Below are 15,461 nucleotides of genomic sequence, written 5' to 3' on the forward strand. Positions count from 1 at the left end.
TTAAATATTAATCAAGAAATCAATATTTGTTTTTCTTTTAAATATATAATTTATTTCTGGAGAGATATGAGCAATGTTTCTAGAATGAAATAATTTCATCTTTCAAAAACAAGCTAATAAAAGCTTCACAACAAAATTGTGTTTTTTTTCAAGTTAAATCATGAATAAATAAAAATCATCCAAAAAAAAAAAACTTTAATGAATAAAATGTACTTAATAAACAGTGATAACAATACTTTTTGCTAAGCAGAAATAAAACGAGCATTGAAATACAGATTCATGTTTTAAGAAAGCGGCTATCATAGGAAGGATAATTTTCACATAAAATTAAGAAAAACTAGAATATTACTCACGTCTGCGAAAGAGTGTCTGTATCCATTTTTTCTGATTAAAAATTTCCAGTAAATTTATAAAACCTTAGATAGATCGAAAAATCCTACAGGAGTATTTTTAGTTCGTAGCAAACTTTAAATTTCGCAATACGATACGTAGTAGGCCCATTATGATCAATCAATATTTATACGTGTTTTCTCCGGTAGTCAATCAAGGGTCTTGTATATAAAAATGCATGTGTTTCAGCTAAATGATATATTTAGATGAATCTAGACCATCCCATTACCTGAGTGGTTACTGAAATGTCAATTTTTAGTAGACTTTTAGTTATCTTATGAACTCTCTAAACTGTGGATTTTCTTTATCTTCCATTTATTTAATGACACAGTTTTAATTTGATTGATAGATTGGACATATTTCAATGTTCACGTGTTTTGCAGAAATAACTACATGTATATATTGTTGAAGCGTTTTTTTAGCATTATAAAGCTTTATGCATTCATATTTTCTTCTGAGAGCAAATTTGTTAGGTGTTGATTTTGTTGACAGCTAAGTATGTATTCAAAAGAAAGCTCATATCGTAAATTTGTTGTTACAATATTCTTATCCAAACTTTAATACAAAAGAATTTGTCTGATGTAAATGTATTTTTCATTTGAGGGTACAGTTTTGAAGGTATTGTTTTTAGATGCGATATTTCATGCTACCTTTACAAATGCTCCTTTTACAAATAAGTACATGTATATAAAAATGTTTTTCAGACATTCAGGTTATCATTGATATAGATGCATCTTAAATATACCTCTCACAATTTGAGACTATATAATTTTATATTTACAATTTTAAGAAAAGGGGATTTCGATTTCCCTACAAATTTAGTTCATTAATATACATCGAGTTGTATTGGCTACAAATTAAAAGCTAAATGGACTATTTATCTCGTGGAGGCGAATTAAGACTTTGAAGACTGTAAAACGCTTTAAAGGGCATTCAAGACATCACAGAAAGATTTACGTTTATCTCTGACGAATTTATTGCGACAATCTCTCCCTCACTAAGGGTAGCTTGACCTGCTGGGAAAAAAGGAGCAGACATATAAATTATGTAAATGTATAGTAAATCTCAGAAAAAGTGGACGTTTTAAGAATTCGTGTCGCGACTGACCACTAGTTGTATCGCTATCTGTCACCACTGCTGAGGTCTTGGACATGTTTACACGTACCAGTTGGGGACACATGTCTATAAATGACTTAATGTAGAAATAACGGTAAAGAAAAATGGTTGTCAAAGAGAACTTTCAAACGAATCGTATGCTTAGTGTTAGAGGGTGCAATACTTTTTCTTTAACATTGATGAAAATTAAACAAAGAGTTCATGAAATAAGAATTCATCCATAAATTCATAAATCTTAATCAAAATTGGGTTGTTTGATTTCAAAAATGAATTTATTTTATGAAAAAAAAACGATAGTTTGCGATATATTGAAGCCCCCACCCACCCACCTAAAAAAAAGTAAATAAATTAATTAATATTGCTTTCGTTCATTTAACACATATGTCATTTAACAAATATTAGTAAAAACTTCATACTGAGAGCAGATTTTCAATTCCCAAGTAAAGGATGAAAATGTTTTAAAAGAATTGAAACCTATAACCAAATCAAAAATTAAAAATTGTCAAAGTTATAGAGAATATCTGTAAATTTGTTAAACAATGCAAATATTTGTTCTTTATTTTTTTGCTAAAATTTCAACGTATGTATGAAAAAATATACAATATATTGCTTATAAGGACATCTGTAAGAAAAAAAATATTTAGGAAAAACTTAGGATCTTTGATCGGAAAGTCTTTAGTCAACAGCTCTTCGTGTTTAATTGTTGATTAATAATAACAATTCATAAAATTTTCTTTTGTATAATGTTTATATCCCAGCTTTAAATAATTTATTTCTGAACAACAAAATAATCCGCTTCTTAGCGTGCATTTTTTTTTTCAAAAATAAAGCTATTATATAGTACATTGTGAAAATAAATTACAAATACTTTATAGCATATATATATATACATTAGCTATAAAAAAAAATATCCCTTTTGATTTACAAAATCCTTCATACAGTCTTATTTCTTTCAATATCGCTAATAGTACCTCTCCCTTTCATACTGCACACCTTAGAGCACAAAAAAATTCACAGTTTCTTGATGTTGTCATTCAGAAGTTATAATAAAGAAACTTTTTATCATTAAATAATTAGTATGGCTTGTCAAAGAAGGATATGGATAAAGAAAAATATCTCTTAAATAATTGATATTATTTTTCTCAATATGATTTTCACACAAAAAAATGATGCCATAAATTAGGAAGTTTTGTAGAGCTCTTACTATTTCTACGTAAGTATTAACAGAATTCCTTAAAATTGTAAATAACATAAGATTAGTATAAAACTCTATAAAAAAATCTTCCAACAATATCAATAATAATTCAAAAATGATAATAGCAAATTCAAAATCTTAAAGTTTCTCCGATGGGATAAATGCCATTTATCCTAATTAATTTCTTATTTATAATCTTTTTTAAGAAAGGATACAAATATGTACATTTTCAAACTTTGTTTATTTCTATATTGATTTCCATTAAAGTTCAAGCTTTTGTTCAAGAAATGTAACGACAAAGATACTCTAGTCATCTAATAAAGACAGGTGTCTCAAACACATCTTATCAGTGCAATTATCAGATACCATTTCCTATCTTTATTAATTCAAAGACGTCACACATTTTCAAAGTCGTTTCATTCTCTTAAAATAATATACCCCTACATGTATCACATGACCTTAAAATCACTTTTTCCTTCCAAACACTTCTGAGATACGAAAGCCTTTTCTATTTGCATTGCTAAATTCCTTATATTGTATCGTATTTTCGATTGGTTCGCGCACAAAGTTCTGCGACTGCGCATTGTATCCAAAAGCATTACCAAACGCTTCGGTTGGCGAAGGCTGTGTGGGGCCATCTCCAAAAAAGTTGTTTAGATAATCAGGGGAATTTGGCTGTTGCTGCGGCTGTTGATACATTTGTTGTTGGTGTTGCTGCGGTTGTTGATATATTTGCTGCTGATGTTGTTGTTGTGGTTGTTCATAGTGGTTATAAAAAGAAGGCGGTGCTGATGACATTACATTCGGTGGAGTGGTTGTGATCGGCTGTTGATAGCGAGGCATGGTTGGATATTGCCGTTGTGAAGGTTGTGGCCTTCTGTTCATATAAGGCTGAGTTGGAATAGGCTGGTGATGATATACCGGAGGCGTTGCTATCCTTTCGTGTCGGAACCCTTTGTTACTATCAATGGGGTAGACATCCGGAGGAACTTGGGTAGGCAGGGAATGAACAGGTGGGATTGTCTTAGGAGGTAATTGCGTTGGCAAATCTGTGGTTATTTTAGGTTTCGATGATTTCACATGGACTCCCATCAAATCTAATTTTGATTTCTTGGATGATGAAGGTACTTTGTTCTGTATTTCGAATACACCATGTGTTGTTATCGTGGAAGATTGTTTTACCTTTTTCTGGTGCTGAGGTGCTTGTTTTGGTGGACTTTGCCTTGAGAAGTTTATCTGCACCTGTCTATTGTTTTCTATTCTATTTTGGCGCTGTATCGTAGGATAACTCCTGGCTTTTTCAGGACTGTTCTGTATAGGTTTCGGAGAACGTGGCTGATTTTGTAATTGTTTCTCAACTCTTTGTTGTTTTTCCTTTGTCTTTGGTCTCTGCTGCTGCCTTTGTCTACCTAGTTTAGCATCATTCTGTCTCCTTGGAGCTGGAGTAGGGGGTAATCGCCTTATAATGTTTTTCGTTATTGGTGATAATTTCGGCTTTGGTGTTACTTTTTCCACAGACACTGACACACTACTGCTCTTTGCTACTTGTCCGGAAACAGCTTTTATGGACACTTGCGTATTTATCTTGCTCTTATCAGAGGTCGTATTTTGCTTCACGGTTTGTGTACCATTGGTTTTGATAACGTTCAAAGCTTCTGTAGCCATTGTAGAAGGTGGGGCGTTAGTCGTTGTTGTAGTGGTGGATGGTTCGTGAATAAGAAGCTTTACCAAATTCATGAGCTTTGCTAATGTTTTTGCAGAATGCCGCACTGGAGAGTCTGTAGTTGCCGGTAGCGCTTGGGTAGTGGTCAGCTGAATCATATCAAAAATTCGGAAATCATAGAGATTCGGGGTAGTTGGAGGCTTCGGTGACGTAAAAGAATCATGTAAAACTTGGGCAATTTTCGCTGCAACGTTTTTCACAGGTTTATTTGTTTTGGCGGACGAAAACCTGATGATATCAACGAGATTTAAAATACCACGTACAACTGAAGTAGGTATACTACCAACAGTTTCCTTAAAACCTTGATAGAACGAAGGTGCAGAGTTTTTAATGGAACGGAACACATTATAAGGAATATTAGGCATCCAGTATTGGACTCCATGTAGAACTTTTGATGGAATTCGTGAAAGTGAAAATTGTAGAAGGTTCATTAACTCGTATGCTTGGTGCGAAACAGCTTCAAATAACGTTGGATCGCGGAAATGCTTCAAGTCCATTACATTGGTACCAAAACCAATCGTGGTATCAATATAACCAGGGTCAGATGCTGAGTATATTCTCTCTTCCGGCTCCTCGGGTGGAGCTGGTTGTCCCATATGGGCATTCTGGTGAATTGCATGAACTCTTTGATTAGGACCAGGTGTAACTCCATGTACAAGATAATCCATCGGGTGGTATATATTCATACCGTTTCGATCCGCTGGACTATCCAAAGACTGTCCATTCACTTCTATTTCTTCTGGCACATCCGTTGTATTTACTCGGTCTGATCGGCCAAGTTTACTTAATTTTTCACTCTTTCGGGTTCCGTAGACAGTTGCGGGAGTTACAGGACGAGTTCCCATATTGTTATGGCCATGAACGCCATGGACATAACTATCAAGTGGATGAGGAGTACCCACTCCGTTTCGATCCGCCGGACTATCCAGGGACATTCCATTTACTTCAATCTCTTCAGGAATATCCGTAGTATTAAGCCTGTCGGTACGATCCATGCTTCGCAAAGTGTCGTTTGTGGAATTTCGATATTGAGGAAGAACTTCTGGATCAAAAGTCGGTTTTGCTGCATTTACAGTCGGTGATTTTATGCCATGACTCATAGGCGGCGCTAAGGTGATCCCTCCTTTAGTTCTGTTAAATGGACTAATTGTGTTCGCTGCTCTAAGACTGATGACCTTAACACCACCTGGATTTTCCTGTCCATGCATGACGCGTCTTATTCCTGAGTTCGAAGGAGTGACAGCAGTTCCTTCACGCCAATTAAAAGCCACAGCAGCAGGCTGCACTTTCGCTTTGTTGGATACAGTGTTGGCAGCTGAAGATGTAGAAGAGTTGGAAGATTTTGGTGAAAATCCCGTCGAGTTAAGTCCCTGACCATTCAACACTTGCTCTATCAACATTTGTTGCAGAAGTTGATTTTGTAGCTCAATCTGAGCATTTTGTTCCACTAATTGTTTGGCTTGAGACGTTAAGTTTGATATTTTTGCGTTTTTACTGCTTGAGCTTGAAAAGAGTCCGAAAGAGAATGGAACTTTAGTGGGGGCTTGAAGATTTTGAGTCTTTCTGACGCCACTTGCTGTATTTGTTTCAAAGGCCGCCATCTGTATAGATCCAGGTTGGATGGGCATTTGTGCAGGTTGCTGTCGTGGAGCCATTGTCTGACCAGTTGGAACAAGCTGAAAAGTTTGCTGAACGGGAACTAACTGGCCATTAACAATTTGATACGTATTTTGACTTGCAGGCTGTAATTGAAGTATCTGTCCCTGAACATTAACAAATTGACCTTGAACACCAACATTTTGTTGACCTGTTAACATTGGTGTTAGAGAGGGCTGAGCATTGAAAGACGTTTGTACTGCCGGTGCTTGGAATATATTTCCAGCACCATTAATAATGGTTTGACCGTTTGTTTGTATTGCCTGTGACATAATTGGCGCAGGGGTAGGTAAAACTGGCATTCCAACTCCAATGCTTTGTTGATTTTGGAGAATTGGCATTTGCATTTGTTGAAATCCAGAGCCTGACGTTGGTTGTGATTGCTGCTGCATGAAAACATTTTGTCTGCCTCTAAGTTGGAATGGTTGTTGCTGGACGTTTTGAATGGTTTGCGGTGCCTGCCCGAATAAAGATACAGGTCTTGATTGTTGTGGCAAAGATTGCATCAGAGGTTGCTGCACGGGCTGCATTATACTGGCTACTTGTTGAGGTTGTACTTGCCCTTGGAGATTAAATGTATTTTGATTTCTCGTTATTTGTTGGTGTTGGAGTTGTCGCTGCTGCTGTTGAAGAGAAAGTGAAAATGTTGGTGGTATTTGTTGTTGATTAACTATCGGCCGTTGCGGGAATCCAAAGGTAGGTTGTTGAACATTATTCTGTTGTTGCATAACGGGCTGAGAAATAGGGTTGACAACATTTGGGGAATGTTGTTGTTGTAAATTAGTGTTCAGGGATAATGGTGGCGATCCCTGACCTTGAATGTTAACTGGTTGTCCGTGTATGAAGCCAGAATTTAACAGACGACGATTGTCTTGAACGACTGGGACTGCTGATCCTTGTACAGGTGACTGATTTGATACGAGAATTTGCGATTGTTGAGAACTTGATGGGGGTGATGGCCGTTGCCAAGGAACATTGACAGGCGGGTCAGTGATTGAAACTTGACCTCTGACATTTGAACCCAAAGAAAAGTCTCCTCCACTTGATGAGCGAGAATGGGACGAGGATTGTGAGGTTGGAATAGATGGTGCAGAATTACGTCCTCTGTTAAATAAGCCACCCAACGAGCCAATTACATTCCTAACTGAGCCCATCCCTGAAGCTGATCCAGAATTTGCACTTCCGGACCTCGATGTACCTTCCGGGTCTTGGATGTGAACACCGAGCCCGAGTCCTATGTTTGGAATTCTCTCTCGAAGTCTGTTAATAAATTGATTTATTGAGGATGGAAACAAATCAGTATTTCCTCGGTCGTTGAGTTGTCGATTCGCATCAGCGTTCGGCATAGGTTGTACCCGTCCATTTGGGTCACTTCCAGATTGTAGACGCCCTCTACTGGAAACTTGGTTGCTAATTCTCCGGACATTAAGCCTTCGTCTGCCCTGTCGGGAAGGTAACCTGGAATTGCCTGTTCTTTGAATCTGTAAAGGTATAAATAAATTATTTGTTTTGCAATACAAATTGCAAAAACTGTGAGATAACTAGTACCTTGTTGTTTTTTGTCAATATCTTGTTAACTTTGTTTAGAAAATAATGTAAAGCTCCCAGATTTTGACATAAATGACTTAAATTCAATTGAATTAGTTTGTACTCTGTTAAATTTTTTAATGAATAAGCAAATGAAATTTTGAAAGACTTCAGCGACTACCATGTTTAATGAAATTATTGATCTAAAGTCAAGTTTTACTCAACTTTTTTTTCTTTTTGTTATGTTTTGTTTGTTTGTTTGTTTTAGGGTTTTTTGGCTTTAATTTGTTTAGTTTCTTTGTTTTTAAAGGGGGTGGTTACAAATGTATATATATACTATACAGATCTTTGAGTCAACGCACACGACTTGGCAACCTCGATTTATGTACTATATAACCGACCAAGCATCCTGACTTCAATGTCGACCTGATTATTCCAGCAACGTGCAAGTCACCTAATTTCAAATTCCGTCTGTGATCACATTAATACTAATATTATGACAAATTTGACCCGGCAACTCATAGAACAAGAAATGTTGCAACTAATGCATGTCACCTTAACATTCTTTATTGCTTACTCCGAAGGAAGCAAAACCAACTGATTACCATTTCCTACTGATCTATTTTTACATGTTTTCTCCTCTACCGCCCTGTCCGCTCGAGGGTGCTACGATAACCACATCATTTGTTTCTGAGGTTAGCTGAGGTTAGTTTTGACCATTGGTCAAATCAAGTCAAGCACACGATGACGATGTTTGCTGATATGGATACATTATTCAATTTAGTGCTATCGTTGATGTATTATGGCTATTTGCTTATAACTTACGTTGCTTTAATGACGTATATTTCATAGAATCATTTCCAAGTTATTTTGGACATACAGTAAGGCGTGACATTTTCCAAGTAACATTATTAGCTTCTGAAATCTACACAGTTTATATTTACTGTTGGAATATACATGGGGAAGGAATTCGGGCAAATGCCAATTAGTGTATCGAATAACCAATAACGCTGTCTAGTTCGGCCAAGAGGTGGAGCTTAATTTGTCTCATCGTAATCAACAACAATTTAAAGTTCCTGATGTTATAATTTTTTTAACCATTTAGAATCTATTCGCCATTTGACAGACGCTAATTACGTAGCGCTGAAAATGCCACGCCTCACTGAAAGTCTAAACTAACCTGGAAATGGTTTTAATTTCATTCGCATCATTTTTTTTTTTTTTGGCATTAGAATTTTCAAAATTATGTCTCAAAAATCAAAATGTTCATTCCCATCATTTTGGCAATCTAATTTTCAAAATCATGTCTTTTAAATATCTAACAATTTGGCAGGTACACAGAAAGATTATCATCTCTGATGAGAGAATAAAAGCACAAAGAAAAAAAAAACAATGTGTACGGTCAAGTAACTTTAATCCGAATTGCTTCTGTTCCGAGCAAAAAAAAAAAAAAAAAAAAAAAAACAAACAAACAAACAAAAAAACAAAAAAAACGGATTAATGAACTGACGTATAAGAGTATGTTTGCTATAATTGATAGATATAAAATCAAAGGTAAAAAAGAGTGTTTTTTGTTTATAAAAATTCTTCTGTGGCCTCTGTTAAAAGGCAATGTATCACTTTACGATGCTTCCATGCGCGGCACTTAGCACACGCTTGTAATTTTTGTCCATTAAGGTAACAGCAGGGGACACATACTTTGACACTTAATTTCCTATCGGATGTCTGTCTTATTAATTATTGTAATTCCTCACATGAGTGACATTCGGACATTGTATCATCGTTGTATGCATGACTGAATAAATAAGCACTTGTACTGAAAATTGCATTTTTTTTAAATTTTAACATTAAAAACATGTATGTTCTTTTTTTTAATTTTGGTGAAAAAAAAATTAAACTAAACAAGGCCCGTAGACTTCATTTGCCTCATTTTGACGGCCCCCTTGAATTTTTTTAAGATAAGGAATTCTTCGCTTTTTTTCTTCTTCTTTAGGTTTTTAGCATTAATTCTATTACTTTGGTAATCTTTGTTTTGTTTCATCTCGTTTGACTATTTTATAAATAATAATTTTTTATTTGTTTATTTCATTTGTTTCTTTAAAGTTTCAATTATTCGAGCTTACATGGATTTTCATTGAATTTCATTATCATCTGTAAACTTGAATATTCAATCTTTACTTGAAACCAATCTATAAAAAAGTACATGTCACTGTAATTTTTATCAAAGTAACACATTATACTGTAGACATATAAATCCAAATGTGATTTTCTCCGCAAAATCGCTAAGAAAAAATACATACTGGAATGCACGGTATACGCGATATGCAATGCACGAATGTGTGTATGCCATTATCAGCATTACTCATGCTGTCGTAACCAAGCGATATATCTAATCATTTGACAAGTGGTGACTTCACCGCCATATTGCACTATTCTACAGAGGACATAACACCAAGTCAAGCCAAACCACAAACCTAATACAAAAATCAAAGTACTCAGAAGTACAGAGAGCCGGGCTCATTTACAGAGTAGAATGGATTTCTTACATGAATCACGTTTATATTCTGATGAAAAAAAATTATTTTAAAACTATCAATATAAATGATAAGACACTGACAGTGAGTTTTTCAATTTAATACCACGGTCCGATTTTGTCAGAATCAGAATTAATCTGGTACCGCAGCTGAATGTAAACAAACAGGCCTAGTCTGGTTCCCTCTCCTGCTTTACCTCATATGTGTAGAGAATTACGGTAACACTGATGATCAAAAATCCTTACGCTAATGAACTATGTTCTTTGACTTATGAAGTTTTCAAAGTCATTACTACAAATGTTTATTTTATATAGATAAAACTTCGTTTTATTTTTGTTGCTTTATTTAGCGTTTGTATTATCTCAAAAGCGGTTGAGAGTAAGAACTATATATTTGCAAGTAACTTTAAAATGGCGACTATTGGGTTAACATCCTGCCTTGAACAGGATCACATAAGCCGGCAATTGCTCTTTGAGCAATAAGCCCGGCTAAAAACGTGAAGTACTGTGTGCAAAATAATTCAAAATTTAGAAAAATATCAAAAATTCAAAATATATATCAATAAAAAAGTTATCTTTTTTATCATTGAATTTTTAATTCATTTAATTATATTTAATTCTGATATACACAATTTCTTTTTTTTTAATACTTTAAAGGAACAGATGCATTAAATTTAAAAATTTGTTTAAATTTGATAATAAAACTACTGAAAAAAGCTGTACTTAAACAAAATATTTAACAAATTAAGTAATTTAAAATCGATAAAGATTTTATTTTACAAGCTTACAATGAATTCGCTTTTTCATTCGCTTTTTCTGGTTTACAGCTTCATTCATTTCTTTTTTTTTTTTTTTTTTTTTACACATAATTAAGTTTTGTCATTTTTTTTCTCAACGTGACCTGCTACATGTATGATCGTTCACCTACATTGTGACAAGAAGTATGCATAATTAATTACAGGAAGTAATTAATCCTACTGACCGGTAGAGAGTGCAAGTCTCTTTGACACGGTTAAATGAGGTGTGAATATGATCAATATTTACCGGTGTCCCTTGTTCTAACATAGAATGCAAGGAACATATATTAAATAAGGAATGAATCTTATTTCAACTTTTGTTATACGATATAACACATAACTTGGGGCAGTTTACGCTTTATAAACCGCGAAGCAATAAATAAGAATATGAAAAGAAAAATAGTTAGATTAATCTAATGGACTGAAAAATTCGTAAATAATTAATATAAATTTGGATATTCATATTTGTTATTGATATCATCGGACAAACATGTCTTAAGATTCTCTTGTCTTACATATATGAAGGAGTTCACATAAAATAAAAAATGATTGCACTGAAAAAAAGGGGGGGGGGGTGATGTAAGCAGTACATATGATTGACAAAAGTCCCCATGTTTTTTTTTTAATATTTTATTCCTTGTATTTTTAATAATTCTTTTATATAAAAAAAAATGTATTTTAAATCCTAAAATACATGCAATAAAAATATGAAATTAAATATTGAAAATAAATCATTTTCATAAAGCATGAAATGATTAACATTGGAAAGGAATGGTCTAAATGCATGTAAGTTAAAAAACATACTTTTATAAAGGTTATATCCTATCATGGATTATGCTATTAATTACTTTAAAAAATCATAACGCCAGCATAAAGATAATGCATTGATAGATATTTTTAGACTAATTTTGAGTACGTGACATAATTTATCAACCCTTTAAAAATATAGAGAATCCTTAGTTTATCTCTGGTGCTTACATGTATGCGTGCGAGTTTGCTTGGTTTTCTGTATACAAATGTAACTCCAATTTTCATATGATTTTAAACTGGTTAGGAGAATCTTACAAATCGAATCTCAAACATCACCTGGGAAATAATATTCAAGTTACCTATTTAATATTAGTCTATAAGAAATGTTGCTGATTTGGGCGGGAAAGTTTGTTTTATATCTCCTTAAGGTAAGTTTGGGAAAGAAGCGGGAAAAGTAGTTGGACATAGATTCAAATGATTTTTTAAAACCAATTTTAATTACAATTTCTAATTAAGGTATTTCAAATGATCACTCAGCACAAATTTAAACACCGTCTAATATTGATTTAAAAAGAAGATACAAAACTAAAAATCATTCTTCATATTGTAAACAAGGCTCGTGCTTGGTTTTTGTTTACAGATAGAAAATCCCATACGTTATTTTGTAAGTCTGCGGGTAATCGATATGTACTTATGTGTGTAAATTTGCGCGTATGTCTGTCTGTTTTTCGAGACAGATTCAAAGTCATTTGTTAACTTAGGTATGTTCATTACATATGAAAAAGTAAATTTTTGAGTGTTTATGCTTTCATGTACTGAGTTCATTTTGTACGTAATTCTTTTGTGTTTGCTTATTTTTGTGAACCGTATAATTGCATGTATAGTTTTAGGAATATTTCGGTAGATATTTTGATTTGTTTCTATGACATATTTGGATTGTTGATCAAGATTTATTTGATCAGTAAATTACAATTTCCACATATAGGGTGTTTATGTTGAGGTAAAGGACGAAGGAAGCATAACTATATTTATAACAAAAAGAGATTCAGCAAATCAATAGAAATTGTTTTATTATTTAGAATTACCTTTTTTACTGGAAAATCTGCTTTGAATTGACATATATTAATTAGTATATTTAACCTTTGTAAACAAAAACTGTTTACATAACAAAGGTTTGCAGTTCAAAATCTGTCTTGTACCACGACAACAGAAATTCATAATTTTGAAAATCATTAAAAATAGCTTAGTCACAGTTTTGAAAACATACAAAAAAAATTGGAAAAATATATTTGAAAATTTTTAGCTGAAACTCTGTCTGTGTCCCTTTAAGGCGGATAAGTGTTTTTGACCAGAATCATATTTTAGTTTCGAGATTTGCCTTATCATGATTATCATGAATACACACTTTGCTTATTTCTCTTCGCCACACGTTTATGTTCATGACATAATATATGCAATACAAACATCTATGGGCCATGCACAATCAATATAAAAGACATAAAAACGCCACCTAGCGTCGTTCTATACGACCCAAGGAACTAATACATGAATAAAGTAATGATATAATCTGAATAAAAGATAATCTTCGCGAATTTTGTGGTCATCTTTATAAATAACGGAAAAACTTGGCCCCATCGTTCTTTTACGCGCGGCCCTTTTTTTCTACATTTTACTAATTTTGACTAAACCTGTAATTCTAGACCTGGGTAATATTGATGAATTATTATGTACGCTACACGAGCATGTGTTTTAACACCTTGTTGCATGCTATGACGTATTACTATATACATGTAAATTACTTATATCGCGCTGATCGACACATTGCAAGTTTGCATTGTGAGCACAAAAGAACAACGGAAATAACAAAAAGAAAGATCTTTTTATAACAATGAAGACCAATTTTGATTATTTTGATTTTTTTTACGCATGTCCCCATTATATTATTTTCAGTTTAGATCAAAGGTATCCTTAAGCTTATATCAACCATTTTTTCAGCTTTCTTTGATAGAATGTGAAATCTCTTTTTTGATTTGAAAATAAGTACAAATATAAATACATGTATATTTTGACCTCCAGAAAGGGTTAATGAAGTCAACAAAATTGCTCCATTTTCGTCAATTTATCATCTGAATATGGAATTTTGACCTGCCTTCCTTAGACAAGTTCACACTATTACCATCTTTTAGACTAGCAGATAAACGTCCCAGCCACGAAGCTGATGGACACTTAAGCTGACGTCTTTATTGGGGAAAGCATAAAACTTTCCTCAGATTAGAAAAAGGATTTGTCATAAACAAAGTCAAATAGATAAATTAAGTATATCTCTGTATTCTTAGTTTTCTTTAATATCTGTGTCTGTTTTGGGGCTTACATTTTGTTTTATTTTTGGATTAATGTACCAAGTAAACTTTGAAAAAAGTCTCTATTTTTTTCAATGCAAGTTTGAACATGTGACAACTGAATAAAACTATCACGAGAAATAAAATGCATGCACATTGAAATATATTACTAGTAGTTAAATAAAATTTGATGGTTTTAAACTCTATGAAACAAAGATATAATGAAACAAGACATGCTTTTGCAATAAAGGAGGAATTTCAATCATGTATGAAAATTACATGAAAGGGGTTATAAAAAATTATATTTGATTATTTTTTTTTTTATAACCTACCCCTCTGGATCTTGAATTAGTTGTACTCAGTCGTTCAGTTCGACGGGAAGTGGGGTTCCTTTTTTGAGTGGAAGCTCTTGCATTTTGCATCGAAAACCTCCTGCCATTTCTAATGTTTGAATTTGAATTTGTACCACGTGACACTGTCTGCTGCTGTTGCTGCGAACCACGCCTGCGCTGGGATGCTGAGAGAGCATCCGGTCTAATAATTCGTCCTCTGTTTGCATTGGTTCCCGGAACTGGCTGCGGAACATGATTTCCTTGTACAGTTTTTGTCATACAAAGAATCGTTAACACGAAAAATGCTAAATAAACAAGAATTTTAACACGGGAATTTTTGGAACAAGGAATGACGACTCCACAATCACTGGCCATTTGTTGTAAAAGAAAAATACTTCCACATGGAAAAAAAGAAATAATTTAAATTCTAAACTACGGAATTTCAACACTGATGCATCTAATTTGGCACTGGAAAAGTCTGCTACTTTCCGGACTAATCCGAAGAAAATCCGGGAATCAGAAATTTCATCATGACCGTTTTTGGAGATGCTTTTTTGCAACGTTGACCACCAAAAAGCCCTCTATCCTGCAACGAATGCGCTGTTCATTCTTGCAATGATTGATCGCAAAATATCGGTTATGTTAATGATTGTTTATGCCCAATAAAACCCGTGTTAGCCGATACTTTTCGGTGTTGCGGCGCGTGACGTGGCCCTGTGGTCAAGACACCGTGAACGACTTATATAGAGAAAATTAGTGACGAAGCCTTGGTCATTTTTCAAGATCTACTGCAAAGCGAAATGAAATATGCCCCCTTTTGCGGACTAAATATTTACAATTTCGGACCTTGAACCAGTATATTATATTTTGAGGAGCGAAAAGTTCGTCACTAAAATAATTTTAAAATTGTTTAAGCTACGATTCAAAGAAAAGGGAATTGAGAATTTTATTTGAAATTAATTATATGTTCATTTACACTTTATTCTTTTTATGATCATCTTATAGGAATAAAACTAACCATTATATTTTTATTTCATCATAAAAAAAAGTTTCTCTTTTGTGGAACTAATGTAAATTATGCACATGATACATGTATATAAAAA

The 15,461-nt window shown here is 33.7% G+C and overlaps 1 protein-coding gene across 1 annotated transcript; it reads right to left on the bottom strand.

The window, feature by feature from the left end:
- Nucleotides 1-3,166: 3,166 nt before the first annotated feature.
- Nucleotides 3,167-15,265, bottom strand: LOC134252602 (uncharacterized). Its single transcript, XM_062735099.1, has 2 exons — nt 14,355-15,265; nt 3,167-7,548 (listed from the first exon to the last, which is right to left on the bottom strand). Exons 1-2 carry the CDS (start codon nt 14,731-14,733, stop codon nt 3,167-3,169), a joined length of 4,761 nt encoding a protein of 1,586 aa, XP_062591083.1. The 5' UTR covers nt 14,734-15,265.
- Nucleotides 15,266-15,461: the final 196 nt, after the last annotated feature.

Source organism: Saccostrea cucullata, unplaced genomic scaffold (assembly GCF_032062105.1).
Source record: "Saccostrea cucullata isolate Sc308-1 unplaced genomic scaffold, CSIRO_AGI_Scuc_v1 ctg355, whole genome shotgun sequence".
NCBI classification, from domain to species: domain Eukaryota; kingdom Metazoa; phylum Mollusca; class Bivalvia; order Ostreida; family Ostreidae; genus Saccostrea; species Saccostrea cuccullata.

Coding starts and splice junctions, on each gene's coding strand:
- LOC134252602 (XM_062735099.1), bottom strand. CDS start 14,733: ATGGCCAGTGATTGTGGAGTCGTCATTCCTTGTTCCAAAAATTCCCGT. Junction 7,549..14,354: donor TTCAAGATCCAGAGGGGTAG/GTTATAAAAAAA, acceptor TTCAAAGAACAG/GCAATTCCAGGTTACCTTCC.